The sequence below is a fragment of the Pungitius pungitius genome, chromosome 3 (genome assembly GCF_949316345.1).
Source record: "Pungitius pungitius chromosome 3, fPunPun2.1, whole genome shotgun sequence".
Taxonomy (NCBI): domain Eukaryota; kingdom Metazoa; phylum Chordata; class Actinopteri; order Perciformes; family Gasterosteidae; genus Pungitius; species Pungitius pungitius.
In genome coordinates, this window is record NC_084902.1 from 3,259,244 (window position 1) to 3,276,501 (window position 17,258).

The following is a 17,258-nucleotide window of genomic DNA, read 5'->3' on the forward strand; positions in this document are numbered from 1 at the left end:
ATAACTTGCTCAATTTTAAACAGATTTTTCAACTGTTTGTTTTGTTACGAGCATCAGAGATGTAGTTAAGACTCTGCACACTTATAATGTGGGGAGTTGACTGTGGCAAGATGGCCGCCGGGTGCGGACGTTCCAGACATCTCGCCTCTATATACATCAATGGGCATTACGGTAAGAGTTTGTATGAAGCGACTTCAAGAGAAGAGTCCAGTAAACGTAATAAGACACGTCACGTGGATTTAATAACGAAATAATACACGTACAGATTTATACAACTACAAAATATGATATAGATCATTAAGATGTGAACTGTTTTATTGGATAGATGTTTCGTGAATACTTGAATATATTGACAAAGAATAGAGTATGAGTCCAGAACAAAGAGAATAATCAAATTAAAAAACGTCAAGGTTACATGAAGAAATAACGTCACTATATATTTTGTTTTTCTGCCTTTTCTTGTTATATTTAACTGTTAAAAGTTTTACGTCCAATTCCATTAAAAAAGTTTTTAAAAAGTGATCGAATTTAATAGCATTGTAGTTACTTTGTGAGGAAAATAATTTGATTTTCTCTTTCAACTTCTCGCCTGCAACTTGCTGTTGAATTGGTTAAAGTAAAAATGGATCTCGAGAACAATGGTTGAATCAGGAAATTCAGTCATTCTCGGCACTCTTTTAAATAACCTTCTTTGCTCTTTAGGCGTTGGATAAAGTATCAACTACTTACAGCCACACACCTGCAATTTGTTACATTTTGTATGAAATAACAGATTAGTGGTGGACAAGAGCATGAACCACCATCAGACCCAGTAGTTATTGGGGATATGTATCATTCTAATCATTACAAAGGTTAGTAAAAAAATAATTCACGATTGAAGCATGACGTTTTTAAGCCTTGCTCAATGTGGCTAAAACATCTCCAGGCGGCTAAACATTTGAAATGTGATTCAGAGTTGGCTAAAGTTCATGTAAACCTGATGTCAAAGTTTGTTGTGCAAAACGAATCAAAGAGAAATGAAGACTGAAGTAAAAACCACAAAAGCTCATGGTTGTTCTAGACCCAAGTTGACATAAAATTGGTTGATTTGATTTTAAGTCGATGGTTGCATGATGGAGTGAATCTGCTTCGGTGTACCAGAGGGGTCCAATCCTGCAGGAGAAGCTCTTTCAATGAACACCTCAGAGCCCCACGGCGTCTTTCTGCACGTTGCAACCCAACAGAGCATTTCCTGCTTCCACACACTCCGTCACCACTGAAGCTGCAGAACAGAAAACACACAGAGCACGTCATCAGCAGACTGTGAGTAAACAGCAGTCACTGTTAAAAACATCAGATCAACACTTCATATTGTGCTTTTTACCTTTCTGAGCTCGGAGCCAGGACACAGCCTTCATAGCCAGAAGCTCCCACTCCTCCTGAGCATCCATCTTGAAACCATGAAGCCAGATCAGAGCCAGAATGGTGGCCCACACGTCCTGCTTCACCTAATTCAACAAATCAAACAATGCAAAATGGATCAGAACCCAACGGGGAAAACAAAGTTAAAGAGAACAGAGAGGATTCAGCACCAAGGGCAACATTGAACAGTCCCATCATTAACCCACCGATGCAGGCTTGGGCTTCTCCACCTCCTCGCTGGTCTTTCCCAGTGCAGCAGCCAGATGTGGATCCAGCACCCAGCAGCCAGACGCCTCCTGCAGGGAGACCAGCTGCAGCAAAGGGTCTCTGGGGGGCTGTTTGGGCTGAGAGCTTTCTGAAGAAAAAAAAGAGACAACAACAGTAATAACAAGGAAGGAACTCAAATTGTGAGATTTGGACATAATGTGAAAATGTAAAAATGTCTTTCGTTTAGATTAGTTTTAGTCTATTTATAGAAATACACTTAGATCTTTTTATATTCACACTTACTAGGAGACAGGTGCGGCATACCACATGATTTCGCACCTTTGAGATAATAAAAACACAGCGTGAGGTTGAGACATGAGCCTATAAAGTGCAAATAACTAAACCAAGAATATCAACAAAACTACTGGATTGGAACATTATTACAATGACTAACAACAAGTTAATTCAAGTTCAAATGAATTAAAATATATCAGAAGTGTAGAAATATGTGTAGAAATACACAGGTATGCTTTACACTCCGATTCCTATTTGTTGAGTTTACATAGAACATTAAGACTGAAAGCTTTTCTGAAGAAAAAAAAGAGACAACAACAGTAATAACAAGGAAGGAACTCAAATTGTGAGATTTGGACATAATGTGAAAATGTAAAAATGTCTTTTGTTTAGATTAGTTTTAGTCTATTTATAGAAATACACTTAGATCTTTTTATATTCACACTTACTAGGAGACAGGTGCGGCATACCACATGATTTCGCCCCTTTGAGATAATAAAAACACAGCGTGAGGTTGAGACATGAGCCTATAAAGTGCAAATAACTAAACCAAGAATATCAACAAAACTACTGGATTGGAACATTATTACAATGACTAACAACAAGTTAATTCAAGTTCAAATGAATTAAAATATATCAAAAGTGTAGAAATGTGTGTAGAAATACACAGGTATGCTTTACACTCCGATTCCTATTTGTTGAGTTTACATAGAACATTAAGACAGGTTTTAATGGGATGAAAAAAAAAGCAGGAACTGAAATTGTAAGATTTGGACCTTCTCAATGTGTTAACCACTTCAGGAGAAACCAGGGCAGAGGACAAAGAAAAGAAAACGTAAATCACCAACAGTGACACTGGTGCAGCTGGGGGATGGACTTTGTAACAAAATATTGGCTAAATGCATACACATCGTTTTTATCGTGTTTCAAGTAGGAAGTTCAAAAAACTCTGAATCAAACCCTAAAGTTTGTTTGAGTTGATTTACCCTGAGATGGGGAACTCTGAGTTTTGGGTTTCAGAAAAGCTGTTTAGAGTTGGTTCAATCAACTCTGAGTAGGTTGACTCAGGGTTGAGCACGTCGACTGAAGGGAGCATGAATGGAGCCATTATACAACGGTTTACCATGGCAACGACCCTAAACAGTACCCCTGTGGTACGAGGGTATTGAACATATAATGTAATTTTTCAGGTGCATCCTGTGGAACTCCTCTTTAATGGCTCTCACTGGTTTGTGTCCAGGGAACAAACCCGTTTAAAAGACGTTTGACACTTTTCTCATGGCTCTGCATACAGTGGCCTTACTACTGTTGTAAAGGAAACTGCCGAAGAAAAACGTTACTGTTCAAACAAGTAGTTATCTGGAAATGACAATATATCTAATTGAGGCTTCAATATTCTCTCCCAACGTTTAACACCCTGTGAAGTACAACCGCTTCTTCATCATTAGGATTGTCCAGAAAAGGCCATGCCATGTTCGAGGAAACACTTTATTCTTTAACGTAACAGGATCTTACTTTGTTCATATGTGGAAACTGCGCTAAAATCATCCTGATTCAGAGTATGAATGAATGAGAAAACAAAAGAGCGCTGTGTCATTGGCTGGCTGCTGTCAGAGGGAGGAGCCTGTGAAAGAAGAAAACCTGACTCGACCAGGTTAGGTTCACAGGCTCAGTTACCATAGCGACTCACCCTGAGCTTTAGTTCCCTCTCAGGGAACTCGAGCTGCGTAAAGACACTGTGGGAACGCCCCTGCGTGACCGCGTCATGAAGCACGTGTGAAATCTAACCAATGGCGAGCTGGAACGTCATAGGCGGGGACGCCGGACTAGGGCGCTATAAGGGACCCGAAGGGCAGGACTATTCAATTCTGTGCCTTCATCTAGTGCCTTCATCTTGCACCCGGTTTATTACGGGCAGCGACTCACACGACCTGTGTGTTGTCTGCTTAGGCGTGGAGCACGCCCAGCTAGCCCTCGAGGGGGCTAGCTGTGCAGATTGTGAGCACCTGCCGGGGCAAACTCGCGTCTCCCGTCGAGCTCTCTTCAACGAGGGCGGCTCGATGAGGCGTGCTCCCCGCGGCTCCGGCCCAGCTCGTGCCGAGGCAGAGCCCCGGATGCCTTCCTGGGGATCACAAATGGATCTCGCGCAGGATTCCGGGACGGCCGAGGCCTTTTCCCAGCCCTTCACCGCGGGATCCCTGCTGCGGAAGGGAGCCGTAGAACGAGTTCTCCCCCCAGACAGAGAGTCAGGCTATTACAGCCGGTACTTCATCGTTCCAAAGAAGGATGGGGGTTTGCGTCCAATTCTGGATCTCCGCCGTTTGAACCACGCTGTTGCGAAGTTGAGCTTCAAGATGCTCACTCTCAAACAGATCGCGGCATAATTCAGGTCCGAGGACTGGTTTGTCACGGTGGATCTCCAGGACGCTTACTTTCATATTCCTATCCTCCCTCGACACAGGAAGTTCCTGAGGTTCGCTTTTGGGGATAAAGCTTACCAATACAAGGTCCTTCCTTTCGGCCTAGCCCTCTCGCCCAGTACGTTCACCAAATGCGTGGATGCAGCTCTGGCGCCATTGCACTCCAGGGCATCCGTATTTTGAACTACTTGGACGACTGGTTGATTTTAGCGCCCTCCGAGCGCCTGGTGGCCCAACACCAAGATGTTGTGCTCGCTCACATCAACCGTCTGGGGCTGAGACTCAACACCAGGAAGAGCGTGCTGTCCCCCGCACGTAGGACCACCTTCCTGGGCGTTATTTGGGATTCGACCACGATGTGGGCACACCTGTCTCCCGCTCGAGTAGTTTCGATCCTCTCTGCAGTTCAGGAGGCTAGGCTAGGCCAGCCACTCACTGTGAAGCCGTTTCAGACACGGCTAGGTCTCCTGGCAGCGGCATCCAATGTGATCCCTTGCAGCCTGTTACACTTGAGGCCGTTGCAGTGGTGGCTCAAGACCAAGGGGTTCTCCCCGAGGGGAAACCAGCACCGTCTGATCAAAGACACTCGGCGCTGCCTGAGGGCCCTGGTCATATTGAAGCACCCTGGGTTTCTATCCCAAGGGCCCGTTTTAGGGGCGATCTGTCGTCGGGTCACCCTCACGACAGACACTTACCTCACAGGCTGGGGTGCGATCATGAGTGGTCACTCAGCCTCGGGGCTGTGGCAGCATCCAGTCCTGGCACATAAACCAGCTGGAGATGCTGGCGGTGTTTCAGGCTCTGAAACACTTCCGTCCAGCCCTGACGGACCAGCATGTGCTTGTCCGGACAGACAACACATCAGTGGTTTCCTACATCAACCATCAGGGGGGCCTGTGCTCACGGCCGCTGGACAAGCTAGCCCGCCAGATCCTCCTGTGGTTCGTCGGGAAGCTCCGCTCGTTAAGAGCGGCTTATATCCCTGGCGTCTTCGAGGTCCGGTCTCTCGACTGAGGTCGTAGAGACCACCTCCTACTCCAGAGCCCCGCCACTAGGAGGGCGTATGCCGGTAGATGGTGCCACCTGCTGTAGGAACAACTGCGGACCCAGCTAACTGCCCGGTCGGTTCAGTACTGGAATTCCTGCTATGTTTTCCCACAGATCTTCCTGTCTGCCTCTGGCATCTCTCTTCCTTTGTGGCACCCTGTCCCCTCCGTTCCTGACGTCGGACCAGGCGTAATAACAGAGCCGCAGCAAGCGATGTCAAAAATGCTTATGTTTATCTTTTCTCGGAATTACAGTCCATGGCCACGTAAAAAATGTAAAAAATGCCATTTTTGGTTTGATAACAAAATTCCCTGGAAGTGAACGTTTATACTTATCACCCAATTGCTGTTATAGTGACACCAGTATGATGTGGCAAAGGAAAATAGTCTCTACACCCAGCAGACTTTTCATTGAGCCAACCAGCAGACATATTGTGTGTCATCGCCGAGGCAGGTGGCTTTTTTCTCCCCTTACAGAATAACTTTGAGCCCCCACCTCCCTTACTATTGCTTAAAAAAGATGACACACTCTTATTTATTATTACAGAGTATCCCTTTGACTCATTATCATTATTGATCAATATTTATATTAGTCTTTGAGTTTAAAAAGAGAGAAATAGGTCAGGAAGGTCGAACATTTAGGACGAAGCAGACTTTTGTTTTGTTAGACATCGGCCCTTTGAGATCATAAAAACACAGCGTGAGGTGAAGACATGAGACACGCTAATAACTAAACCAAAAACAACAAAACTGCTGGATTGGGACCTGTTATGAAAATAGTTTAAGAAATCTCAAAAGTGTGTATAAATTCACAAGTATGCACCTGATTCAAAATGGTTGAGTTTAACTTCATCATAGAACATTAATATGGAAGTAAATCTGTGTCATCAGGGGTTTAAAAAAAAAGGTGATTGAATTCAGATCAGGAGCGTGCGTTGAGATCAGGAGCGTGCGTCAAGCTAAAGGAGCGAGCACCCAATACACCTTGGGCTTCGGATTGTAGCCATGACCAATAATAACGGGGCTTTAACTCTTCTTTATTCCATCAGTGTGGCAACGTATGAAGAAATACATAAAAGAACATGTAATGTTCACCCTGAACCAAAATGTTTGCTTGCCACTGACGATATACAACTTTATTACAACTATACAAATCAGCCAAAAATCCTATAAGCTCAGTTGGCCAACGGTGTAATGCAACCACTTTGTGGCACAACGATATTTTTCGATTCCAGGTTGTGGCGAACTTTTAATAAATGTTCTTTTATGTATTTCTTCATACGTGGCAGTGACGTAGTGCTCACTTATACAATCGTAATCGCTGCAATGGATATGGGATGCATTTTTGAACATTTTCAACAATATGTTTGCAAATGTGTGACGACTCAAGTGACGGAGGCAGACAACACCTGCCTGCCGGGGGAAAACAAACACGCACCCGTAGCCAAACCAGTAGTTCAAAAACCAGTAGGTTCAAAAACCAGTAGGCATGTAACACCGTCACTGAAAAATGGGTTCTCGTTTCAGACTTTATGAGCAAATACAGGATCCCTTTGAGATAAATTCTAAAGCCTCGCATTAGGACGTACATCCCTTTATGTAAGACTCTGCGCTACTTGCAGGTCGCTGTGTTGTGCCAGATCCTCAATAAAGTTTAACCATGGCCATGAAGACTCATTTAACGTTACGTGGACTTTGAATGTCGCTTAATACCCAACTGAGATCGGCTTGTGCCGCTCAGAAAAAGGATCCTTCCACCGACCACTTTCCGCACTCGGCGCTACTGCGGTTATTCCTGCATGTCCTGTCGGGTTTATGCGTCTCCACACTCCGCCGCTGCCCCCCCACTACGATACAGCGGCTCATGTGCCTCTTCAAGCGCGTTCCTGGTTTCAAAACTCCGCCAATCACTCCTAACAGTTTGTCGAAGGATCTCAGCATCATTAAATTAATTCAAAACTAGAAGAAGAGGCGTATTGTGAGCGGCTGTACGCTCTCATTTAACTTCCGCTTAGTTCATGTCCAACACAGTCTGTTAATGTACAAATGTCAGCTGTCCATTACGGAATCTTACAGACACAAACCACACCGATGGCATAAAGAAGAGTTAAAGCCCCGTTATTTTTGGACATGGCTACAATCCGAAGCCCAAGGTGCATTGGGTGCTCGCTCCTTTAGCTTGACGCACGCTCCTGATCTTGAATCTAGAATCGATTGCGGTTAGTGTCCCGGATGTTAGTGTCTCATGGCTGAATTTTTTGGGTTGAATGTTGTAACAGTCATTTCTTTAGTGGCTGAAAATTTTAACAGTGATTTTTCTAGGTTGAATTTTTTTGCGGTGTTTTAATGTTGAAAAACATTCAGGTACATAATTTCAATGCATAAATATTCAGTGCTAGAAATTCAATCACCTTTTTATTTCAACCCCCAATGACACAGATTTACTTGCATACATTAAGAATATTTTACTTACTCCACAATGAAAAGGACTTAGGCCTCCAGCCAATCTTCATCTTCCCTTTGAGATAAAAAAAAGAGAAATTGTTTTTTCTCCCCTTACAGAATAACTTGAGCCCCCACCTCCCTTACTATTGCTTAAAAAAGATGACACACTCTTATTTATTATTACAGAGTATCCCTTTGACTCATTATCATTATTGATCAATATTTATATTCGTCTTTGAGGTTAAAAAGAGAGAAATAGGTCAGGATGGTCGAACATTTAGGACGAAGCAGACTTTTGTTTTGTTTACATCCATTTAGTCTATAAGAATACACTTTAAGATGTATACTTACTAGGAGACATCGGAGGAGGCTGCGCCATATCACTAGACATCGGCCCTTTGAGATCATAAAAACACAGCGTGAGGTGAAGACATGAGACACGCTAATAACTAAACCAAAAACAACAAAACTGATGGATTGGGACCTGTTATGAAAAGAGTTCAAAATATCTCAAAAGTGTGTAGAAATACACAAGTACGCGCCTGGTTCAGAATGGTTGAGTTTTACTTCATCATAGAACATTAATATGGAAGTAAATCTGTGTCATCAGGGGTTGAAATAAAAAGGTGATTGAATTCAGATCAGGAGCGTGCGTTGAGATCAGGAGCGTGCGTCAAGCTAAAGGAGCGAGCACCCAATACACCTTCAGCTTCGGATTGTAGCCATGACCAATAATAACGGGGCTTTAACTCTTCTTTATTCCATCAGTGTGGCAACGTATGAAGAAATACATAAAAGAACATGTAATGTTCACCCTGAACCAAAATGTTTGCTTGCCACTGACGATATACAACTTTATTACAACTATACAAATCAGCCAAAAATCCTATAAGCTCAGTTGGCCAACGGTGTAATGCAACCACTTTGTGGCACAACGATATTTTTCGATTCCAGGTTGTGGCGAACTTTTAATAAATGTTCTTTTATGTATTTCTTCATACGTGGCAGTGACGTAGTGCTCACTTATACAATCGTAATCGCTGCAATGGATATGGGATGCATTTTTGAACATTTTCAACAATATGTTTGCAAATGTGTGACGACTCAAGTGACGGAGGCAGACAACACCTGCCTGCCGGGGGAAAACAAACACGCACCCGTAGCCAAACCAGTAGTTCAAAAACCAGTAGGTTCAAAAACCAGTAGGCATGTAACACCGTCACTGAAAAATGGGTTCTCGTTTCAGACTTTATGAGCAAATACAGGATCCCTTTGAGATAAATTCTAAAGCCTCGCATTAGGACGTACATCCCTTTATGTAAGACTCTGCGCTACTTGCAGGTCGCTGTGTTGTGCCAGATCCTCAATAAAGTTTAACCATGGCCATGAAGACTCATTTAACGTTACGTGGACTTTGAATGTCGCTTAATACCCAACTGAGATCGGCTTGTGCCGCTCAGAAAAAGGATCCTTCCACCGACCACTTTCCGCACTCGGCGCTACTGCGGTTATTCCTGCATGTCCTGTCGGGTTTATGCGTCTCCACACTCCGCCGCTGCCCCCCCACTACGATACAGCGGCTCATGTGCCTCTTCAAGCGCGTTCCTGGTTTCAAAACTCCGCCAATCACTCCTAACAGTTTGTCGAAGGATCTCAGCATCATTAAATTAATTCAAAACTAGAAGAAGAGGCGTATTGTGAGCGGCTGTACGCTCTCATTTAACTTCCGCTTAGTTCATGTCCAACACAGTCTGTTAATGTACAAATGTCAGCTGTCCATTACGGAATCTTACAGACACAAACCACACCGATGGCATAAAGAAGAGTTAAAGCCCCGTTATTTTTGGACATGGCTACAATCCGAAGCCCAAGGTGCATTGGGTGCTCGCTCCTTTAGCTTGACGCACGCTCCTGATCTTGAATCTAGAATCGATTGCGGTTAGTGTCCCGGATGTTAGTGTCTCATGGCTGAATTTTTTCGGTTGAATGTTGTAACCGTCATTTCTTTAGTGGCCGAAAATTTTAACAGTGATTTTTTCTAGGTTGAATTTTTTTGCGGTGTTTTAATGTTGAAAAACATTCAGGTACATAATTTCAATGCATAAATATTCAGTGCTAGAAATTCAATCACCTTTTTATTTCAACCCCAGTCGCGACCCACCAGTTGAGAAACACTGCAGTAAACGCTGTTATAGTGACACCAGTATGATGTGGCAGAGGAAAATAGTCTCTACACCCAGCAGACTTTTCATTGAGCCAACCAGCAGACATATTGTGTGTCATCGCCGAGGCAGGTGGCTTTTTTCTCCCCTTACAGAATAACTTTGAGCCCCCACCTCCCTTACTATTGCTTAAAAAAGATGACACACTCTTATTTATTATGACAGAGCATCCCTTTGACTCATTATCATTATTGATCAATATTTATATTCATCTTTGAGGTTAAAAAGAGAGAAATAGGTCAGGACGGTCGAACATTTAGGACGAAGCAGACTTTTGTTTTGTTTACATCCATTTAGTCTATAAGAATACACTTTTAGATGTATACTTACTAGGTGACATCTGAGGAAGCTGCGCCATATCACAAGACATCGGCCCTTTGAGATCATAAAAACACAGCGTGAGGTGAAGACATGAGACACGCTAATAACTAAACCAAAAACAACAAAACTGCTGGATTGGGACCTGTTATGAAAAGAGTTCAAGATATCTCAAAAGTGTGTAGAAATACACAAGTATGCGCCTGATTCAGAATGGTTGAGTTTTACTTCATCATAGAATATTAAGACAGGTTTTACTTACTCAATGAACAGGGCTGAAACATGCAGCCCATCATCGTCATCCCTTTGCGATTAAAAAAGAAAGAAATTGTAAGTGATAATATAAGAGACAATAACTAATCAAACATTATGTACATACATTTTCATTCATGGTCAGCTAGTACCTGATAAAGTAGAGGGAAACTGTACTTTTGTAATATCTATAGAAATCACTCACTGGGTGCTGGAACCATTCGGCGCACCAGAGGTCCTTGAATAGCTTCGCTGTTGGATTTATTGACGGCGATGAAGGCGGTGAAGGCACTGCTCACTCCTGATTGGACGCTGAGCTCCACCACCTTCTTCTTCCCTCCTGCGTCTTCCTGTCCTCCACGCTCTTTCTCCTCCATCTCCAGCGAGCGGATCAAGGTCCGAGCGGCCAACCTGTGGATCGTTAGTCTGCAGAGACAAAACCCAGATGTAGAATATGATAATACACATACTGATTATTTATTGTAGGATTCCTGTTTGTCCAGAAGTGAAAAGCAGAAAGGGATTCTTGACTAAATGATTACATTGAAGGCCACTTTCCACATTGTGTGTGTCAGCCACCGCTGAGCAGACCTTTAATGCGAACTTTCCCAGGCCACATCGACCAGTTCTAACTGGGGGATCCCAAGGCGTTCCCAGGTCGGTTTCCCCTACAGGTGGTGAGCCCATGGAAATTCGAGATCCGGGGTGCCGCGTCACTCCTTCCGGCTGTGCTGAAAGTCCGGCCACCAGACGCTCGTTGTCGATCCCTCCATCTGGGCCTGGCCCCAAATGGGGGCCACGGGCTTCCTCCGAGCAAGGTAGCTCCTGCCCTCTTCTGTCCGTTTAAAATATTCTTAGTCTAACCCCTTGCCTGAGATCACTTTGCCAAGGGTAACCCTACCAGAACCACCAGGCTCCAGACAACACAGCCCTCAGCTTCATAGGGACACACAAACATCTCCACCACGATACGGTGATGATACTTGGATGGGTCAGTGTAATATTCTCTTAATGGACAGTTCCTTGGTTCTCACTCCTCACTCAAGTTAAAGAGGGACCTCCTCTTTTCTTGGCCAACCCATTGATGAGAGCAGAATTGGCCGAAACTATTTTATTTGATCTAAATAATGAAATTTAACTAATTCTTTGCAATAACCTAAGCGCAACATTTGTAAGGACAGGACCCAATGCATAACCATGCTGCTTTACCCAGAGTCCTTTGCAGGCTTGAGACTGAAGTGGAGCTGGGTCTGAGAGGGATGACCTGCCAGGCTGTACGCCACCGTCACACAGCCCTCTGACGCCTCCGAACTCTGTGGAAACGTCACAGTGTCACAAACCATTTCGTCCATTATCGCTGAGCGGAGGAATCTAACGAGAGAGTAGTTCCACTATAAGATGGTGCCACTCCTACCTGTCCAGTGAACTGGGCGTAAACCAGTGACCTTTGACCCTGGAAAAGTGCTGCGATCGGTGGAGAGAGAGCGGTGACAGAGACTCCGCTCGGCAGGTCCCACTTGACTGAGACGTCCACCACAGACGGTTGCAGAGCGAACCGCATTGACTGCATCACCTGGTGAGTAAGAACAATTTAAGTAATCATGTCTTGGTGGTAATTGGACTTTTCATGGAAGGAAAGGCAGCGGTGTGTTACTTTGGGTTGCATCCTGTCGGTCCCTGTGATGAACTGAGCGTGGCCTCCTCCTTCTTTGGCCAACCCGTTGATGAGAGCAGAACTGGCCCCTTCCCCAATCCCAAAAGAGAAGCACCTACAACACAGTGGGTTGGTTTTTACATACAGCACTTAAACATGGCACTTATTTTAGCAATTGTGTTGATTTTTCTTGTTCTTTGACCTGTGGGAAGCTGAATTCTGCTTCACCAGATTAATGACTTCTTTTGTGTTCCCCACCTCTCCGTCAGTAAAGACAAATACCTGCGGAGGAGAGTTTACACAAAGTTACACAACATCACAAAGAAAAAAAACGTTCCACATTCCAAGTATTTCTCAGAGACGTGTTTGATTGTTGTTTCGGTGAAAAAAGGCATTCCAACAGAAAATTCTAAAGAACAAGGTGCAGCAAGAATTAATGTGTTAAAAGAACAAACAGTAGCAGGTTCTGACTGAACCGGATGGTTCTGTTATCTACAAACCAGTTATTTACAACCAGTTCAACAAGTGTGTCTGTGTGTGTCTCTGTGTGTGTGTGTGTTACTTGTCGAGGTTGACTGGGAATGGAGGGCTGTCTGTAAATGTGTTTGAGTGGCTCAAGGATCTCAGTTCCTCCAAGATCAGCCTCCATCTTTTCCACTTTCTTCAGAGCCTCTTCCATGGTCTTCTGGTTGTACTCTTCACTCTTACTGCAGCCAGAAAACACACAAACCTTACAGGATACAGATGGTCTACAACCACAATCCTTTAACATGATCATGTCTTTACTATGAAAATTAACAATAGTCAATGGTTATAATCACACTTGTTGGACTAAGTGACTCACGGGAAGATGTGTTCAAAGCTGGACCCGAAACTGTAGATGTTGAAATAGCAGCCGAGCGGTACGCTCTTCAACAGGAGCAGCAGAGTGTCCTTAAGGGAGGAGAATAAGGTGAAGGTCACTGTGTGAGAGACACTATGAATGTGTTCATGAGAGGAATATCACAGAATTAGTACCCTGGCATTCTTTATACGTTCTCCTTGCATACTGCCAGATCGATCCAATAAGAAGACAAACTCTCCACATGAAGCCATTGAGGACATCACAGCTTGGGGGAACTCTGGGTAAAGGCTCAGCATCACTACTGGATCACCCATCAGAGAGCCTGGAACACAGAGAACATAATCATTTATTATTCATCCTAACATATTATAACTCTATACATTATCAGTTTAAATGTAAACCCACCAGGCTGTGAAGAGGCCCGTCCTGCCTCCACCACAGCAGAGGGCTGGTGGGCGTCTTTGTAATAAATCAGCAGTTCAACATCTCTGTCAAACTTGTGTCCTGCAGCCAACTTGACCTGCAGTGCACCAGACAAACATCTCAAGTCATCACCAAAACATCTCTTCTTCTCCGTGATGAGAAACATTCATCAGCAGCACTCTACCTACCGTGGCCTGGGTTTGCTCTGTGTTGAGGTACTGCAGAGGGTCCAGGGGAGAGCTGGACTCTACTTTGGAGACGGGACGAGGAGAGGACACTCGGGCAGAGAAGGACAGAGTGTAGGGCACCAGAGAGGCTGGAACAGAGGTCACCTGGACGTTGACACTGCGAACGCTCCCTGTCAATGAGGTAAACCGGTCAGATATGAAGCACAAGACAACATGAAGTCGTGCTCCAAGTTGAAGCTTGAGGGCTCCTGAAGAAGCTGCTGGCTGCTTTTCCTACCCTGAGGTTGGTAGCGAGGGTTGAGCACAGCGGGCAGGAGAAACCTCAGCCCTTCATCGGCCTGCACAGCCAGCTCAGTGACGTACTCCAGCCTGATGGAGGCACTCTCTCCTGGAGGCAGACTGCCCACACTCAGGGAGAATATATCTGGACTCTGCTCGCTCTCCTCCAACAGGAAGGCCTGCTGACCGGAGCTCAGAGCGTCGTCATACTCCTCACGGGCCTGAAACACACAACGCACGAGTGAAACACTGTGTCACAGCTCCTTTGAGAGAAGGTCTTTGCTGTGCAGCTCACCTCCTGTTTCTCCTTCACCTCCGCCACAATCTCCGTCTGTCCGACCTTAGCGCTGAAATGACAGACGGCAGCATCTCCAGGCAGAGGGAAGACAAAGACGGCCTCCAGTGGTTTGTCCTCCTGGTTCTGGTAGTTCAGAGTGGAGACCACTGTAGCCACGTGGTCCCTGACCTCCAGCTCCACCTCCACGCTCTTCAGAGGAACTGACCGAGCAGCAGATGGAAACACAGTGAACACAACATGCTTTCCTACGTTGTTGAGGTTTATTCTTTAATGAACTGTTTTATTTTTCTGCTACACCAGAGGCAGCGCCGGCGCTTCGCACACGCACATCACGCACTGCGCGTAGGGCACCAAGTGCCTGGGGGGGCATCAAAAAATCTGGGACGTGAAAAATCATCACAGTAGGTTACTAGTATAAATAACAAATAAAATAGGTTTAAACCATGTTAATATGCAAAAGCAATACAAAAGTAATAGGCCTAGACCAAATTAGTCGAGAAAAAGGGGAACCTCCTGTGCGGCCCCTCCCTCCCCCCAGTGGTTTGTTCATTATGCCTCAAATCTCAAATGTGGCGGACAGCTTTGAAATGGCTTCGAAAAGGCATCAAGAGTCGGGGGCGGAAAAAAGAAAAAAGAAGAGACAGCGGGATGATGCTTTCTGCTACACCAGAGGACCTGTAAAACCAAGAAGGGCATCCTGCCTCCTTCCAACAGTGTGCAAACCAGGATGAAGTTGGACAATAAAAACGCCTTTTATATTTGAAGTACAAAGAATGATGAAGGTTGTTTTTCCAAAAAATCCATACCTGGTTCCTTCTGAGAGGTTAGCAGACCACAGCAGCTCGCCATCATGCCTGCAACAATCAAAGAGGACGTTTGAGGACTTCATGCTGCTGGGTTGGATGGAAATAACAGCTAATGTAGATTCTGCAGCGAACAAGTGTTTATAAAAACAATGTGTCTAAACTTTTGACTGGTACTGTATAAATCCTACCAAAAGATTAAACCTTAAGTTTAATCAAATGTATTGAAAAATTTACCAATGTCAAAAACGGTTAATAAAAATAAAAATACAGGTTTCCTCCCATGCTGTTCCTCTCTGCTCCGCCCTTCCTTTTTCACTCAGTGTCTTAACTGTTTGGCTGATTTTATTAGTAAAAACAGTTTACACTTTTTTTTATATACAATAGATCTGGACAGATGTTTGCCTAATGGTATTTGTTGAGCTTCCCAGAGTGCATCGGCAGCAATCACTGTCATAAAAGTTACTTTACGGCCAGTATAAGATGTTTATTTGAATGTTTAAACCCAGTTAAAACTTCATTGGAAACGTTTAATGTGAATGTTTAATTTGGAAAAGTAATTTCTGTTCTTTGTCTTTAAAGGTTTACAACCTAATTCTCTGAACTGGCAAATCAACGAACAAAGGCAAAAGAAAAACAAAAGAAAAGTGATTGAGCCAGACAGTTTGAGTTGTCAAATTAGTTATACACCTGTCAGTGTAATCCAGTAGTTCAGCGACACCACAAATTACAGAATATACATACATATATATATATTGTAGCACCAGAAAACTTTTTTTATTTTAATGAAAACGAAATAAGCTTGACAATCAGCAAGACCAGCCGCTGCGGTGACGTCATCGAGTCAGCTGCTGTTCGGATTGCCGTAATGACCGCCCTCAGGTTCTCCCGTAACTGTGAGTGAAGGACCCCCGAGTTTATTCTCCCGAGTCCCCAAGTCCGCCGTATATATATCTAAATAAACACACAGTAGAAACACTCTTACCTCTGAGGATGGATGTCCACGCGACAGAGTTACTGAGGTTTCCTCCTGTAAATATCCGTTGACAACTGAAAGAAGTTTCTAAAGTAGAACGACGTGAAGTGACAAAGCAAAAGAAGTTAATGTCACGCCTGCTGGATGCGTGACATTAAGGGAGTGCCGACTGCAGGAGAGCCAGCTGAAACCTGCAAAACAACACAGCCCACGCGGAAGTTTTTCGCCGTGCGCGCGTGTGTTTTGCATTACCATAGATATATACATAAAAGAAGGCTAGAGGTCTCGTCCGCGTTGTCGGCCAACGGAGTCGAACGTCCGCACGCGGCGGCCATCTTGCCACAGTCAGCTCGCTCACCCAAAACATTGTGTTGTACGTGCACCTTTGAAACAAACATAACTTGTTCAATTTTAAACAGATTTTTAATTGTTTGGTTTGTTACGAGCGTCAGAGATGTAGTTAAGACACTGCACACTTATAATGTGGGAGCAGACTGTGGCAAGATGGCCGCCAGGTTCGGACGTTCCAGACATCTCGCCTCTATATACATCAATGGGCATTACGGTAAGTTTGTATGAAGCGACTTCAAGAGAAGAGTCCAGTAAACGTAATAAGACACGTCACGTGGATTTAATAACGAAATAATACACGTATAGATTTATACAACTACAAGAGATGATATAGATCATTAAGATGTAAACTGTTTTATTGGATAGATGTTTCGTGAATACTTGAATATATTGATAAAGAAAAGAGTATGAATCTAGAACAAAGAACAGGAATAATCAAATTTAAAAACGTCAAGGTTACATGAAGAAATAATGTCGACTATATATTTTGATTTTCTGTCTTGTCTTGTTATATTTAACTGTTTAAGGTTTTATGTCCAATTCCATTTAAAAGAGTTTTAAAAAATTGATCGAATTTTGTCACACATACGCACACATCATAGTTCATTTTTCATCTTCACTGAGTGTTCACATCATAGTCTATTCATCTCCACTGAATGTTCACTAACTCTCCTGTCATTTCAGATCCTCCCACCTCGTCACCTGATTTCCTGCACCTGGTTCTCCTCACCCTCACCTGTGGTGCCTTCCCTCGTCAGTCACTCACTATTAAAGCCAGTCACATTCTGTTGCTCACTGCCAGATTGTCTTGTGTCTTTAGCCAAGTTTTCCAGCGTT

The 17,258-nt window shown here is 44.0% G+C and overlaps 1 protein-coding gene across 2 annotated transcripts; it reads right to left on the reverse strand.

Moving 5' to 3' along the window:
- Positions 1–232: 232 nt before the first annotated feature.
- Positions 233–16,312, reverse strand: LOC119209266 (von Willebrand factor A domain-containing protein 5A-like). 2 transcript variants are annotated; one of them, XM_062561058.1, is made up of 23 exons: positions 16,080–16,312; positions 15,098–15,145; positions 14,289–14,491; positions 13,992–14,214; positions 13,715–13,884; positions 13,509–13,623; positions 13,277–13,425; positions 13,104–13,192; positions 12,822–12,966; positions 12,462–12,541; positions 12,260–12,374; positions 12,020–12,178; positions 11,815–11,918; positions 10,811–11,031; positions 10,616–10,657; positions 10,366–10,410; positions 8,165–8,209; positions 7,842–7,886; positions 2,352–2,387; positions 1,912–1,947; positions 1,608–1,756; positions 1,364–1,487; positions 233–1,261 (listed from the first exon to the last, which is right to left on the reverse strand). In XM_062561058.1, the coding sequence occupies exons 2-23, from the start codon at positions 15,141–15,143 to the stop codon at positions 1,182–1,184; spliced, it is 2,421 nt and encodes an 806-aa protein (XP_062417042.1). In that variant the 5' UTR covers positions 15,144–15,145; positions 16,080–16,312; the 3' UTR covers positions 233–1,181. The 2 variants fall into 2 exon arrangements, with proteins under 2 accessions (XP_062417042.1, XP_062417043.1); XM_062561059.1 differs by lacking the exon at positions 7,842–7,886.
- Between the last annotated feature and the right edge of the window lie 946 nt (positions 16,313–17,258).